This window comes from Schistocerca cancellata, chromosome 4 (assembly GCF_023864275.1).
Source record: "Schistocerca cancellata isolate TAMUIC-IGC-003103 chromosome 4, iqSchCanc2.1, whole genome shotgun sequence".
NCBI lineage: Eukaryota > Metazoa > Arthropoda > Insecta > Orthoptera > Acrididae > Schistocerca > Schistocerca cancellata.
In genome coordinates this window covers 321,397,898-321,411,812 of record NC_064629.1, presented here as the reverse complement: position 1 = coordinate 321,411,812, position 13,915 = coordinate 321,397,898, and the positions used below count along the sequence as shown (strand labels likewise).

The 13,915-nt window shown below is 35.9% G+C and overlaps 1 protein-coding gene across 1 annotated transcript in view; it reads right to left on the bottom strand.

Annotated features, from left to right (window-relative positions):
* Positions 1–13,915, bottom strand: part of LOC126184677 (uncharacterized) — a 127,082-nt gene that overhangs the window by 17,505 nt on the left and 95,662 nt on the right. The window contains exons 7-10 of the mRNA XM_049927164.1: positions 9,444–9,556; positions 2,391–2,616; positions 2,184–2,303; positions 1,292–1,467 (exon numbers count right to left, since the gene is read on the bottom strand). Coding sequence (XP_049783121.1) covers positions 1,292–1,467; positions 2,184–2,303; positions 2,391–2,616; positions 9,444–9,556 — 635 coding nt within the window. The remainder of the gene's footprint in view (positions 1–1,291; positions 1,468–2,183; positions 2,304–2,390; positions 2,617–9,443; positions 9,557–13,915) is intronic.

Here is a 13,915-nt window from a genome sequence, read left to right as displayed (position 1 = left end):
TGAGGCACATTGTTATTCTGTAAGTCCTGTCACCAAGGAAGGTGGTGCAACAGTTATGGCACAGAACTTGGTTCAGGAGGAGTGTTGTTCAGGTTCTTGTGTAGTTATCAAGCTTTAAGCTTTGCATAGTTTGCTTAAATTTTGATCAAAGTGAATGCTGGGCTGCTTCCTTTGGTGGGAGGATGGGAAGAGGGAGGGATGTGGGAAATCATGGCCAATTTCTTCTACATCCTTGTTTATTCTAAAACTGTACTTCATCTGCCGGCCGCGGTGGCCAAGTGGTTCTTGGCGCTTCAGTCCGGAATTGCGCGACTGCTGCGGTCACAGATTCGAATCCTGCCTCGGGCATGGATGTGTATGATGTCCTTAGGTTAGTTTGGTTTAAGTAGTTCTAAGTTCTAGGGGACTGATGATCTCAGATGTTAAGTCCCATAGTGCTCAGAGCCGTTTGAACCATTTTGTACTTCATCTCTAATGACGTTGTCACTGGTAAGATGCTGAAGGCCATCTCCCTTCCTCTGTAAATTTGGTCTCAAGAAGCTTCCTTGTAATTCATTTCCTGCAGACTTGGGGATGAGACAGGTTTACTGAAATTTCACTGAAAACAATGGGAGAAACAACTAAAAGTGCTTGTTGCGGAGGTTCATGTTTTTGCCTATGAGTCATTTTTAATTAATAGATTCAGCCATTCTTCATCTTTCATTGGCCTCATCATGAAGAACAATACATAGAAAAATAGAAAGAGTGACACTGTAAATCAATAAATCGAAGTAGCTATTAGAAACTATCAGTCATAGCTGATTATCTTAAACTGCTATAAACCACATTAAATGAGGACATTTTAGGTTTGAGTTCACCATGACTGCTGTGAACATTAAATGAACTACAAGTCTGATGTATGGTATCTTTTTCATGACTGAGTAAAGTAACTTTTTAGTTTAAGGTTTTGTGATAACTTACACTAAATTTAACATGAAATTAGGAGGAAAATTGCTACTGTTAAAAAAGCTGGTTGACAATTTGCAATTAGATATTTCAACCTTATATTGATGCATATTAATCCTACGTAAGTTTATAAGAAAGTTAAAACTGTTTTCATAACTTAAACATTATTAAAATCACAACAGAGCCAATTATCTCTCAGACATCATTTGTGACTTAAGTTTCCATAATTAATTAAAATATATTCTAAATTGGGAAGTTTACATTAAGATATACTTATTCTAGATCCAAACACTTTTCTCAATATCAAGCAACAGCTAAGATGAATGTTATCAGAAAGTGCACTTACAACTGATTGTGTGTTGCAGTCTTGGCCACTCATTGTTAAATCCAACCGGAAAAGGTTGCTGTTCTGAACATCAATGTTACAAGTTTCTGATCGTCCAAGTGCATATATGCGCCCATTGAAAGGTTTGTTTGTACGCACCTGGACAGCAATTCTGGTATCTTTACAGTTAACTGAAACTGTGTAACAGATTTGTGAATTAGAATATTACTTGTAAGATAAAACACAAAAATATCAGACAGTATCTGTTTGTAATACTATATCTGTAATTTATAGTACTTTATATTTTAGGATTACATCCTGAATGAGAAACAAAGTAGTACTGTCCACATATAACTATTGTTCCACAAGACAATGTCTATGTGTGGCCTGTTATGAGTGTACACCTAGTAGGTCATATGTTTCACTTCAGTTCAACAGCTGCACAGTAGGAAGTAGGGAAGTAAAAAGCACTGGACTCAGCATCTCTTAACAAACATACAACAGTTAAAAATGTCAGTAGTATCAAATATACACTTCTCTGTGGTGTGAGTTGACTAGCTGGATGAGCATTAGTTACAGCTGTAATAGAGAGAGAAAAGGGTAAATAAACTCTATTACACCCCAACTAGTTTGCTAGTTTGAGAATCATGTACACAATGTTCATTAATATTTAATTATTATTCTTGGTGAACCTTCTAGTAGATAATAATACTGACATTACAAAACTGTTTGAATTTTGTGACAGTTCTTGATTTTTATTAATGTGTTCACAAAATTTTATTGTGATTAATATCAGAGCAATGTAAGAATTAAACTTGCTTGTCACATATATGGGTGATAACTATACATTCTGCATTTATTTTCATCATAGTACTATTCCACTGAATTTTAAAATGTATAGTTTTATCCTCACCATCATAACAGGTGCCGGTCTTATCACAGTTGATATCTGTACGACTCTGATTGTTCACACTAGGATCTTCTGTAGTATCAAAGACAACTGGTAATGTTTCCAGTGATGGATTGCTTGACTCTGTTGAAAAAAGCAAGGATTACATTATTAATGTAATGTATTTTGTAGGAACTGATCCAATCTTAAATAATTATGCCATTTACTCACTTTCACATGCATTTTCATAGTATGAACCAATGCGCTCTCCATTGTCTATAAGTGGACGCTCAGCTTTTAAATAGGTGCTTGGTCCATCAGGTAGTGTTTTGTGATCAAGATGAAACAGGCGACAATTGTATGCACTTCCAATTGGAGGTCCTTGGTAAAGAAATGACCGACAAAGAAACTCACTCTCTATTTCACATGCAAGCCGGCAAGCTGCTTCACTGTTCACCTGTACAATAATGGAACAGAGGATGATGAAACGTAGGTATAGAACTGTACATGGTTATGTGCTTATTAGAAAAAAATAGAAGTGATCAAGTTTTTCTGGACTAATAGCTTCACAAAAAGTTAGATATATGAAAACTATTCATCTGCAACTAGAAGGACATGAAGAAACAAGGCAGTTTTATACAAATTAAATCAAGTTTTTTGTTTTCAATTTGTACTACTATAAATGATATTAATAGAAGTGAATCCTCAAAACTTTGGCCATTACCAAATGAGGTTATCATTTACTAAAGATAACAGGCCTCACTTGAATAGAAAATTGAACTTCAGTGACAAATATTTAGTGCAGAAGATTTAGCTTCAATATTCACAATGACAGAAGTTGATACCTCTATTTGGTCAAAACTCACAGTCATGGGATCAAATAGGTAAAAAGATAAGGCCTAATGGAAATCCTTGGATATCACAGGAGATACTGAATTCAAAAGATAAAAGGAGAAAATATAAAAATGTAAGAAATAGAGTAGATGAAAGTGAATACAGATGTCTAAAATGAGATTGACAGATAGGGCAAAATAGCTAAGCAGGAATTACTAGAGAACAAACGCAAGTCTCTTCATCTTCTGCCAATCCATGATTAGGCCCTATGACCTGTTCCAGCCTAATCATCTCTTCCTTGCCTTCCCACACCCCTTTGTCCAATAGTATTGTATTCCACTGTTTGTTGAGGGTTCTCTGAGGTGACATATGCAATACATCCTGCTTTCTTTCCAATACTGATTTTGTTGGATTATTTTTCCAGTTAATGCCTGTTCCCTGGTTCCTTCCTTATTTCTTCATTTCTTATTTTCTTCTCTTGTGCAGCCTTTCACTGATCTAAGGAATTTCATTTTTGATGTTTCAAGTTGTCTTAGGTCTTTTGATCTTAATATCCAACTCTCTGCTCCATATAGTACTATGGATAATGCCATGACTTTACAACATTTCCAGTTTTACCTTTTGATGTTCTTTTTATCATGCCACACATTTGTTGATAGGTGTTAATTTTCTCGTTTATATCTTTCTATTTTGCAAAATATATGTCACATCCTACATACTGCAAATGAGACAGCTGTTTTGTTGTTATGTTATTAATACTTATAGGGTATTTTCATACAAATGCCATTGTTTATGTTTTTGTTGTTGATATCTTTAGATTCTAATTTAGGCTTATATTGTTTAATCTATGTACCACTATTTGCAATTTGTCTTTACTGTCCTGCATGATTACCTGACTGTCATCAAAAAAGCATTGTATTTAGAAATTTACCTGGTGCAATTCTTATGCCTTGACATATCCTGCCCATCATCCATTCCCTGACCCAGTTGTTGATGTAGGTGCTGAACAGTGTTGGTGACGCACAACAGCCTTGCCTTACTCCCTGGTTTATCTCTATTTCAGGTGTCATCTCTTTGCCAGTATCTATTCTTATTTTGGTGTTTTTATATAAAGCACAGCATACTGTTACCAGGTGTTGGGGGAAGCCTGTTTTCTTCATTATTGACCAGATCTTTTTCTGCTGATATGGTCAAATGCTTTCTCAAAGTCAATAAATGTAAAATGTGTCTCAAAACTGAATTCTCATCTTTTTTGTATAATTTGTTTCAGAGTGAAAGTATCATTGGCACAAGATCTTCTACATGGAAGCCTGCTTTCCATTCTAATAAAATTGAATCAGAGATGTTTTGAAGCCTTTCAATAATTAATTTACTGTAGATTTTATAAGAAGCATTCAGAAGATTGATTCCCCTGTAATTACTGTATTACTACTGTCTCCTTCTTTCAACAGTGAAACAGCTTCAATGTTCTTAATTTCTCCTGTATGCCAACAAATGTTATATAGAGGAGCATATTCTGGGAGCATATGTAAAAAGGTGACATACAGATACTGCTTGTAGGAAAATTAAAGAAGAATTAGGAGAAAAGAGAAGCAACTGTATGAATATTAAGAGCTCAAATGGAAAACCAATGCTAAGCAAAGAAGGGAATGCTGAAAGTTGGAAGGAATATACAGAGAGGCTATGCAAGAGATGAACTTGAAGGCAATATTATAGAAAGGGAAGAGGAAGTAGATGAAGATGTGATAAGAGATATGATACTATGAGAAGAATTTAGCAGAGCACTGAAAGATCTAAGCTGAAACAAGGCTACTGGAGTAAACAACATTTCCTCAGAATTCCCATTATCCTTAGGAGAGCGAGCCATGACTCAACTATTCCACCAAGTATGCAATATTTATATGAGACAGAGGAAATACCATCATGCTTCTAAAATAAGGTAATAGTTCCAGTTCCAGTACTGAACTATCAATTTAATGCCATGGTTCCAAAATACTGACACAAGTTATTTACCGAAGAATGGAAAACTAGTGGAAGCTGACCTCAGGGAAAATCAGTTTGGGTTTTGGAGAAATGTAGGAATGCACAAAGCAATACAACTTATCTTAGAAGACAAATCTACATTTATAGCTTTTGTAGATTTGGATAAATCTTTTGACAATGGCAGCTGGAATACGCTATTTGAAATGCTGAAGGAAGCAGCATTAACATTATAGAGAGTGAAAGGTTATATACAAGTTGTACAGAAACCAGATCCCTGTTATGAGCCAAAGTGCATGAAAGGGAAGTAATGGTTCAGGAGGGAGAGAGCCAGGATTGTAACCTATCACTGATGTTATTTAATCTGTACACTGAGCAAGCAGTAATGAAAACAAAAGAAAAAATTTGGAGTAATAATTAAAGTTCAGAGAGAAGAAATAAAAACTTTGAGGTTTGCCAATGACATCATAATTCTTTCCGGGAAAGAATTTGGAAGAGCAGTTGAACAGAATGGACATTGCCTGGAAAGGAGAATGTAAGATGAACATAAACAAAAGCAAAACAAGGGTAATGGAATGCACTGAAATTAAATCAGGTGGTACTGAGGGAATTGGATTAGGAAATGAGACACTAAAAGTACTAGATGAATTTTGCTATTTGGGGTGTAAAATAACTGGTGATGGAGAGATTAGAAAGGATACAAAATGTAGACTGACAATGGCAAGAAAATCATTTCTAAATAAGATAAATTTGTTAACATTGGGTACAAATTTAAGAGTCAAGAAGTCTTTTCTCAAGGTATTTGTCTGTAGTGTAGCCTTGTATGGAAGTGAAACATGGATGATTAGCAGGTCAGAGAAGAAGATAATAGAAGCCTCTAAAAACTTGTGCTACAGAAAAATGCTGAAGAGTAGATGAGTAGAACTTGTAACTAATGGGGAAGTACTGAATAGAATTGGGGGGAAAAGAAATTTATGGAATTACTTGACTAAAAGAAGGGATAATTTGATAGGACACATTCTGAGACATCAAGATATTATCAATTTGATACTGGAGGGAAGTGTGGAGGGTAAAAACAATAGAGGGATACCAAAAGATGAATAGAGTAAGCAGGTTCAAATGGAGAGCTACATCAAATCAATCTTTGGACTGAAAACACAACAGTAACATGTATAATAACAAGGCCTGCGCTAAAAAAGGGAGGGGGGGAGGGGGCAACTGGTGGCAACTCATGTTAGTTTCGTAGTAAATGATGCAATAGTTGTGAGATTTCTCAGCTATATTAACATTATTAGTCTTGTTTACTCTTCATTGCAAAGAAAGGAAGGAAAAATGAAATGAATGCTATTAGTCCATTTCCATTACGTGTTCTGGCTTTCTTCAAGCTGATACTGAATTGATAGGTTTGTCCCCATCCTGTGTCTAATTCGTGATATGTCCATATGGTCATATTCTACATGGGTGGATAGCATTCCGGTCAATGGACAACCATTCCAACTATGACATCAGGGTACCTAGGAAATGAGGTTGTGATTGCTGGGTAGCCTCACATCCACAATTGTTGGGTACACAGTTACAGACACTGCAATATGGCACAGAGAAGATGTGGTGGAGGGCAATAGAAAGAAAGGAAATGGGACAGTAGCAAACTGATATGGCCCAATGTCTTAATGTGAATCATTCTGTTGTTTCTCAGATATGGTAACAGTTTATACAGACTGAAACTGTATCCCACAGATGAGGGCAGGGCTGACTGACCACATGTGACTTCAGAAGAGAGGACTGTTATTTGACTGTGAGGTCATGACATTACCACCTTAGTACTGCACAGCAACTGGCATATGAGCTCGCAGCATTTGCTGGACATGTTGTATCAAGGCAAACGGTATGCAGAAGGATATGTATTCATAGAAGGGAACGTCTAGAGTGGAGTTATCAACATGCCATCTTGACAATCGAAGAGTGGGACAATGTTGTTTTCACAGATGAGTCCTGATTCAGTCTGGAGAGTGATTCTTGATGGATTCATATCTGGAGGGAATGTGGAACATTATTTCAGGACCCAAAAATTGTGGAAGGTGACCAAGATTGAGGAGGATCCCTAATAGTGTGGGCAGGGATTGTCTTTACCCCTTAAACCACTCTTCATGAAATTGTATGGGTCAATTGGCAAGGTTTAACTGCTGTCAGATATCGTGATGAGATCTTGGGACCTCATTTGCAGTTGTTGCTAGGTACTGTGGACCCAGATGTCTTACTGATGGACTATACTGCTCGACCTGATAGAGCACATTTGGTTGATTTTTTTTTTGGAAACAGAAGATACTGTGTGCATGGCATGGCCTCCTCAATCTCCCAATTTGAATCCCATAGACCATGCCTGGGATGCACTACGGAGATGGCTTGCATCATGTCAGCATCCACCAACCACTCTCCAAGACTGCAAGCAGCTCTGCTGGAAGAATGGGTGCTACTGCCTCAACATGAGATTGGTGACGTCATTCATAGCATGCCCCAACATTTTTGTTTACTGTTATGCATGTTGCAGTTGTTTGCATTCTGTATTTTTTATATTGTTTCTACTTTACTATCACCTGCTTATACTGTTTGGTGGCAAAATAAACACAAACTTGCAAAATTTCCTTTTGTTGCTTTAATTTTGGACTCCAGTGAATCAAAAATGCTTCTCTAAATTTTTATGAAATAGCATCACACTACTTTCAATACATTCCAAACAATTTTTCTCCCTGTTTTCTGTTACTTTTGGATCATGTAGTACTGTACAAAGTGTCCATTGAGACCAAAGACACATTAAACGAAGAGGAGGATACAAGAAGAATAGATTGTTAAATTATGGCTGTTGAGATTATGGTACATATAGTGTATATAGCTGTATAGCAGTGACCAAATATATTATGCTGTAATATCCAGTTTATTTATTTTTTAACTAAAGACAATTATTTGATGGCATTGAGATAGTAAACAAAATTTTCTTGTTTCTTCTAGAGAAAAGAGCTATGCTGTGTTAAATTAACACATAGAGTATTCATCTCATTCTCTTCTTAGTGCCAAGCAAGGGAGAAAACATAAAATGTAATGTCTTACTGGCATCCAAGTCATTAAAGACAGAATATAAATTCAGATTGGGTAAGAATGGAGAAGAAACTTGAATGTTGCTTTGTTCAAGGAACAACCATGACATCTACTTCAGCTGACTTCAAGAATCCATAAACACCTAAATCTAGGTGGTTAGATGGGGATTATAAGCATGGTCCTACTGAATATGAATCTGATCTCTTTAACAGAGTGCTAAAGGTCTTCATTGTTAAATTCACTAATTTGTGATGTGAGAGGAACCAATGATAATAGTAATGTATTTATATTTTAGCTGGAATTGAATACTCTGAATATGACTGTTTTTTACCACATTTCTCGCCCAGATGGGAAAACATAGTTCTGAAAGTCTTTAATTTATCAGAGGAACTCTAATTACACACATGAGAAGATGACTGAAATCTTTTGGACATAGCCATTTCAACAAATATGTCACAAATTTGTAATATTGAACAAATTATTAATACAGTATTAGCATGGTGTGTCATTTACACTATACAAATAATCAGGATATAAAATTTAGTTGAAATAAAAAGACAGATCAAAATGTTGCAGTGTCCTATAAGATGGAAATCAAATGACAAATGACATTATTTACTGTCACTTCTTTTTGTGGCAAAATACATGATTGCTGAATTTACTATTTTGTTTCAAAAGAATATGAAACCCATTTTGTCAAAATGAATAAATAAAAATTGGAGTGGAAGAGAAAAATACAATTTTTCATTAGCAGAAGAACTAACTCACTCTTAATTATTGCTCTGATGAATTAATTAATTAATTCATCCATTCCTCTTTGTGTTCTGTAGATCTCACTAAGGAGGATAACCTTCAGGGATGTGGTAAAAGTCTAGGTGTATGGTAACAAAAGACAAGACAATAACAGAAACTGTTTCATATACTATATTAACAATAAACTTTCACTAAGTAGTATTGGTTAGTTCTACTCATGCTTATACCATCTAAATGTAATTGACCAAATTAGGAAGCAAGCTGTCAACTGTTGCCTTCTAAGTTATACTACAGAGTTCTGTTTCTCCTGCTATTAGCAGCTTCATGTATACTTGATTACAGTAGTATTTTTCAAGGAACATATGTACCTACATCTGTAAATATTGATGTGAATCCTATTTGCAGTATATTACTGCTTACCATAGCCTTACAACAAACACTGCTACTTGTCTTGTTGCTAATGTACAAACTTCAAGGAGCATTTCAGTTTAAGAGAAATGAAACAATTAATCATAAATGTACAAGGTATGAACATTAATAAAACCCATACTACTAACAATGTAGCATTTCTTTATGAAAGGTTTCATGGTCATATTACAGGATTTTGTATTATCATATGTGTACCTGTAGTTCCTTGTCAACATAATAGTGTAGACTGGCATACTGTGCAACTTTATCATCTGAAACTCCAATCCTTGGGGAGATATACTGTCTGTTGCCTTTGCATGCTTGGTTAGCTGAAATAGAAAAACAGTTTTTTTCTGCAATTACATGGATGAAAATTGAAATCATCTCACAATAGATATATTGCTTTCTAATATCATACAATTTATATTTCATACAGAAGAAATGCTTATTTTGAGTGTACAATGCTTCAAAAACATCCATTTCTTATTTGAATAAAAACTGTGACTAGAAGATAAAGCCAAAAAGTGCTAACAAGAGAATTTTTCTTGTTTATGCCTGCCAGGTCTTCATTTGTAACGCTGTGTATGCCATACTCAGTAAAGAATCCTTTATTGAAAGGCAGTTACTAAGCTCTACTCAGAAAAGTGGGTCAGCATTTCATTATAATGATGTTATAAAGTCTGTGTAGGAACTCTGCGACAACTGGAAGAGCTGAGCTGTGTCTGCAGTTTATGGACTGATTATGAAGATAGTTGTAGCGGTATCCCACTGAGACAGCACAAATGTTTAATATTTTATTAGGAACACTAAGAAACATAAGTAAATTATAGGTTTTCAGTGATCTAATGAGATTGGTAAGACAGAGATTTAGGAACCAGGTTTTAAATTGTAAGACATTTCCAGGGGCAGATGTGGACTCTGAACACAATCTATTGGTTATGAACTGTAGATTAAAACTGAAGAAACTGAAAAAGGTGAGAATTTAAGGAGATGGGACCTGGATAAACTGACTAAACCAGAGGTTGTATAGAGTTTCAGGGAGAGCATAAGGGAACAATTGACAGGAATGGGGCAAGAAATACTGTAGAAGAAGAATTGGTAGCTTTGAGAGATGAAGTAGTGAAGGCAGCAGAGGATCAAGTAGGTAAAAAGACGAGGGCTAGTAGAAATCCTTGGGTAACAGAAGAAATATTGAATTTAATTGATGAAAGGAGAAAATATAAAAATGCAGTAAATGAAGAAGGCAAAAAGGAATACAAACGTCTCAAAAATGAGAGCAACAGGAAGTGCAAAATGGCTAAGAAGGCATGGCTAGAGGAAAAATGCAAGGATGTAGAGGCTTATCTCACTAGGGATAAGATAGATACTGCCTACAGGAAAATTAAAGAGACCTTTGGAGAAAAGAGACCCACTTGTATGAATATCAAGAGCTCAGATGGAAACCCAGTTCCAAGCAAAGAAGGGAAAGCAGAAAGGTGGAAGAAGTATATAGAGGGTCTATACAAGGGTGATGTACTTTAGAACAATATTATGGAAATGGAAGAGGATGTAGATAAAGATGAAATGGGAGATACGATACTGCATGAAGAGTTTGACAGAGCACTGAAAGACCTGAATCGAAACAAGGCCCCGGGAGTAGACAACATTCCATTAGAACTACTGACGGCCTTTGGAGAGCCAGTCCTGACAAAACTCTACCATTTGGTGAGCAAGATGTATGAGACAGGCAAAATACCCTCAGACTTCAAGAAGAATATAATAATTCCAATCCCTAAGAAAGCAGGTGTTGACCGATGTGAAAATTACTGAACAATCAGTTTAATAAGTCACAGCTACAAAATACTAACACGAATTCTTTACAGATGAATGGAAAAACTGGTAGAAGCCGACCTCGGGGAAGATCAGATTGGATTCCATAGAAATATTGGAACACGTGAGGCAATACTGACCCTACGACTTATCTTAGAAAACAGATTAAGGAAAGGCAAACTTACATTTCTAGCATTTGTAGATTCTGAAGGTGGCAGGGGTAAAATACAGGGAGCGAAAGTCTATTTACAATTTGTACAGAAACCAGATGGCAGTTATAAGAGTCAAGGGGCATCAAAGAGAAGCAGTGGTTGGGAAGGGAATGAGACAGGGTTGTAGCCTCTCCCCAATGTTATTCAATCTGTATATTGAGCAAGCAGTAAAGGAAACAAAAGAAAAATTTGGAGTAGGTATTAAAATCCATGGAGAAGAAATAAAAAATTTGAGGTTCACCAATGACATTGTAATTCTGTCAAACACAGCAAAGGACTTGGAAGAGCAGTTGATCGGAATGGATAGTGTCTTGAAAGGTGGATATAAGATGAACATCAACAAAAGCAAAACGAGGATAATGGAATGTCATCGAATTAAGTCAGGTGATGCTGAGGGAATTAGATTAGGAAATGAGACACTTAAAGTAGTAAAGGAGTTATGCTATTTGGGGAGCAAAATAACTGATGATTGTCGAAGTAGAGAGGATATAAAATGTAGACTGGAAATGGCGAGGAAAGTGTTTCTGAAGAAGAGAAATTTCTTAATATCTAGTATAGATTTAAGTGTCAGGAAGTCGTTTCTGAAAGTATTTGTATGGATTGTAGCCATGTATGGAAGTGAAACATGGATGATAACTAGTTTGGACAAGAAGAGAATAGAAGCTTTTGAAATGTGGTGCTATAGAAGGATGCTGAAGATTAGATGGGTAGATCATATAACTAATGAGGAGGTATTGAATAGGATTGGAGAGAAGAGAAGTATGTGCACAACTTGACTAGAAGAAGGGATTGGTTGGTAGGACATGTTCTGAGGCATTAAGGGATCACCAATTTAGTATTGGAGGGCAGCGTGGAGGGTAAAAATTATAGAGGGAGACCAAGAGATGAATACACTAAACAGATTCAGAAGGATGTAGGTCGCAGTAGGTACTGGGAGATGAAGAAGCTTGCACAGGATAGAGTAGCATGGAGAGCTGCATCAAACCAGTCTCAGGACTGAAGACAACAACAACAACAACAACAACAACAACAATGAGATTGGTAACATTTTTAGTACCAGTAGCAGTATGTTTTCATATTTACTGTCAGTAGGACCATGGGACATTAAACTCTTGTGCACATACCTGTAATATGAAATGATTCAAATTTGATCCTCAGCTGCAGATTCTCTAACTGGAATGGAATGCAAAGTGGTGCTACTGACATGGAAAATGATGAGAGATTTGCAAATGCAGCTAACTCTTTTAATCTTGTGACTAAGTCCTATTCTTTTGAATATCAAAGTGATTAGCTCAATGTAAGCTTATAGTTCACATGAATAGAATCAGGTGATGAGGGAGAACTGTACAGAGAAGTTAACACTTCAGTATCTACATTCTGAATGTTATGGGATGAATAAACTACATTCTACATTCTACGCTCTGTAGCTAAAAGCCTAGAGCAAAGAATATGGCATGTATTATTTAGAAGTTTATTTACTTATTTTTATGTATTGTAATATATGTTCCATAGATCTATTTTTGCATGTTGGTGTGCAAAGGGAATCACATACTGAGGATAAAAATACAAATTAATAATCAAAATAAACACTCAATAAATACTGATTAACAATCACATACAAAGGGCAGAAACAAAAACCACCTATATTATCTAAACAAAGAGTTTAATTTACTAAGTACAAAGACTATTTTCATGACCTACAGAAACAAACACTCTGATTTATTAGGTGTAATTAAAGTAGCATGAGACATTAAAACTGGAAAACAGAAAGATACAAGGGACAGTCATATCTGTCTCTGTTAAAGAATTCATCTAGACACTAGAAACTTTTTTCCAAGCAAAGATTCCTTTATATTACATATAAGTCATCGATTATTACCTTGTGTGGACTTAATATTACTTGGAAATGTGTTCAAGATATTTGTGCTGGTGTACTTTACACCTTCTTGCCCCAGAAAAAATTCTTCAGGTCACAGTGTATTTCACATTTCCTTCTTGTGATTTAGTAGTTGTATGCATCTCTCATTTCATGTTGAGAATAATTGTCAAGCACAAATGACATGATCAGAAAGAGATATTGTGAGACAGTAGCTAATATCACTTCTTACTTGAAAAGATTATGAGAGGAGATTGTTGGACACACTCTATATACAACTCTGATGATCTTTTTCTAAATGGTACAGACTTTTTTCCATATCAGTCAATTGCCTCATAAGATGATTCTGTAACACATCAATGATTGGAAGTAGTCAAAACAGGCAGATTTTGAGACATTGATGTCTCTGATTTTGGAGATTATCAGAGGACAAATGTTGCTGAGCTAAGCCTTTCCAAGGTTTGGAAGATTTGGTGTTCCCAATTAAGCCTACTATGGGCATGGACACCCAGGAATTTTGAACAGTGTACCCTCTGTATCTACTGGCTCACATGTGCAATATTAATCTCCTGAAGGCTTTGTGACCAGAATGGGGCTGAATGTAATTAGTTTTGCTGAGGTTTATTGGTACAGAATATACTGTGAACCAGTTCAGAATCTCTTCAAGTAAAGGGTCTTAAGTTGGTAGATGTTTTATTGTCTATCATAATGCTTGTGTCATCTGCAAGCATTGTGAAGTTGCTTGCTCTGTTGCAGGACAGGAGGACAGAGGTAGGTTGTTGATTATATAA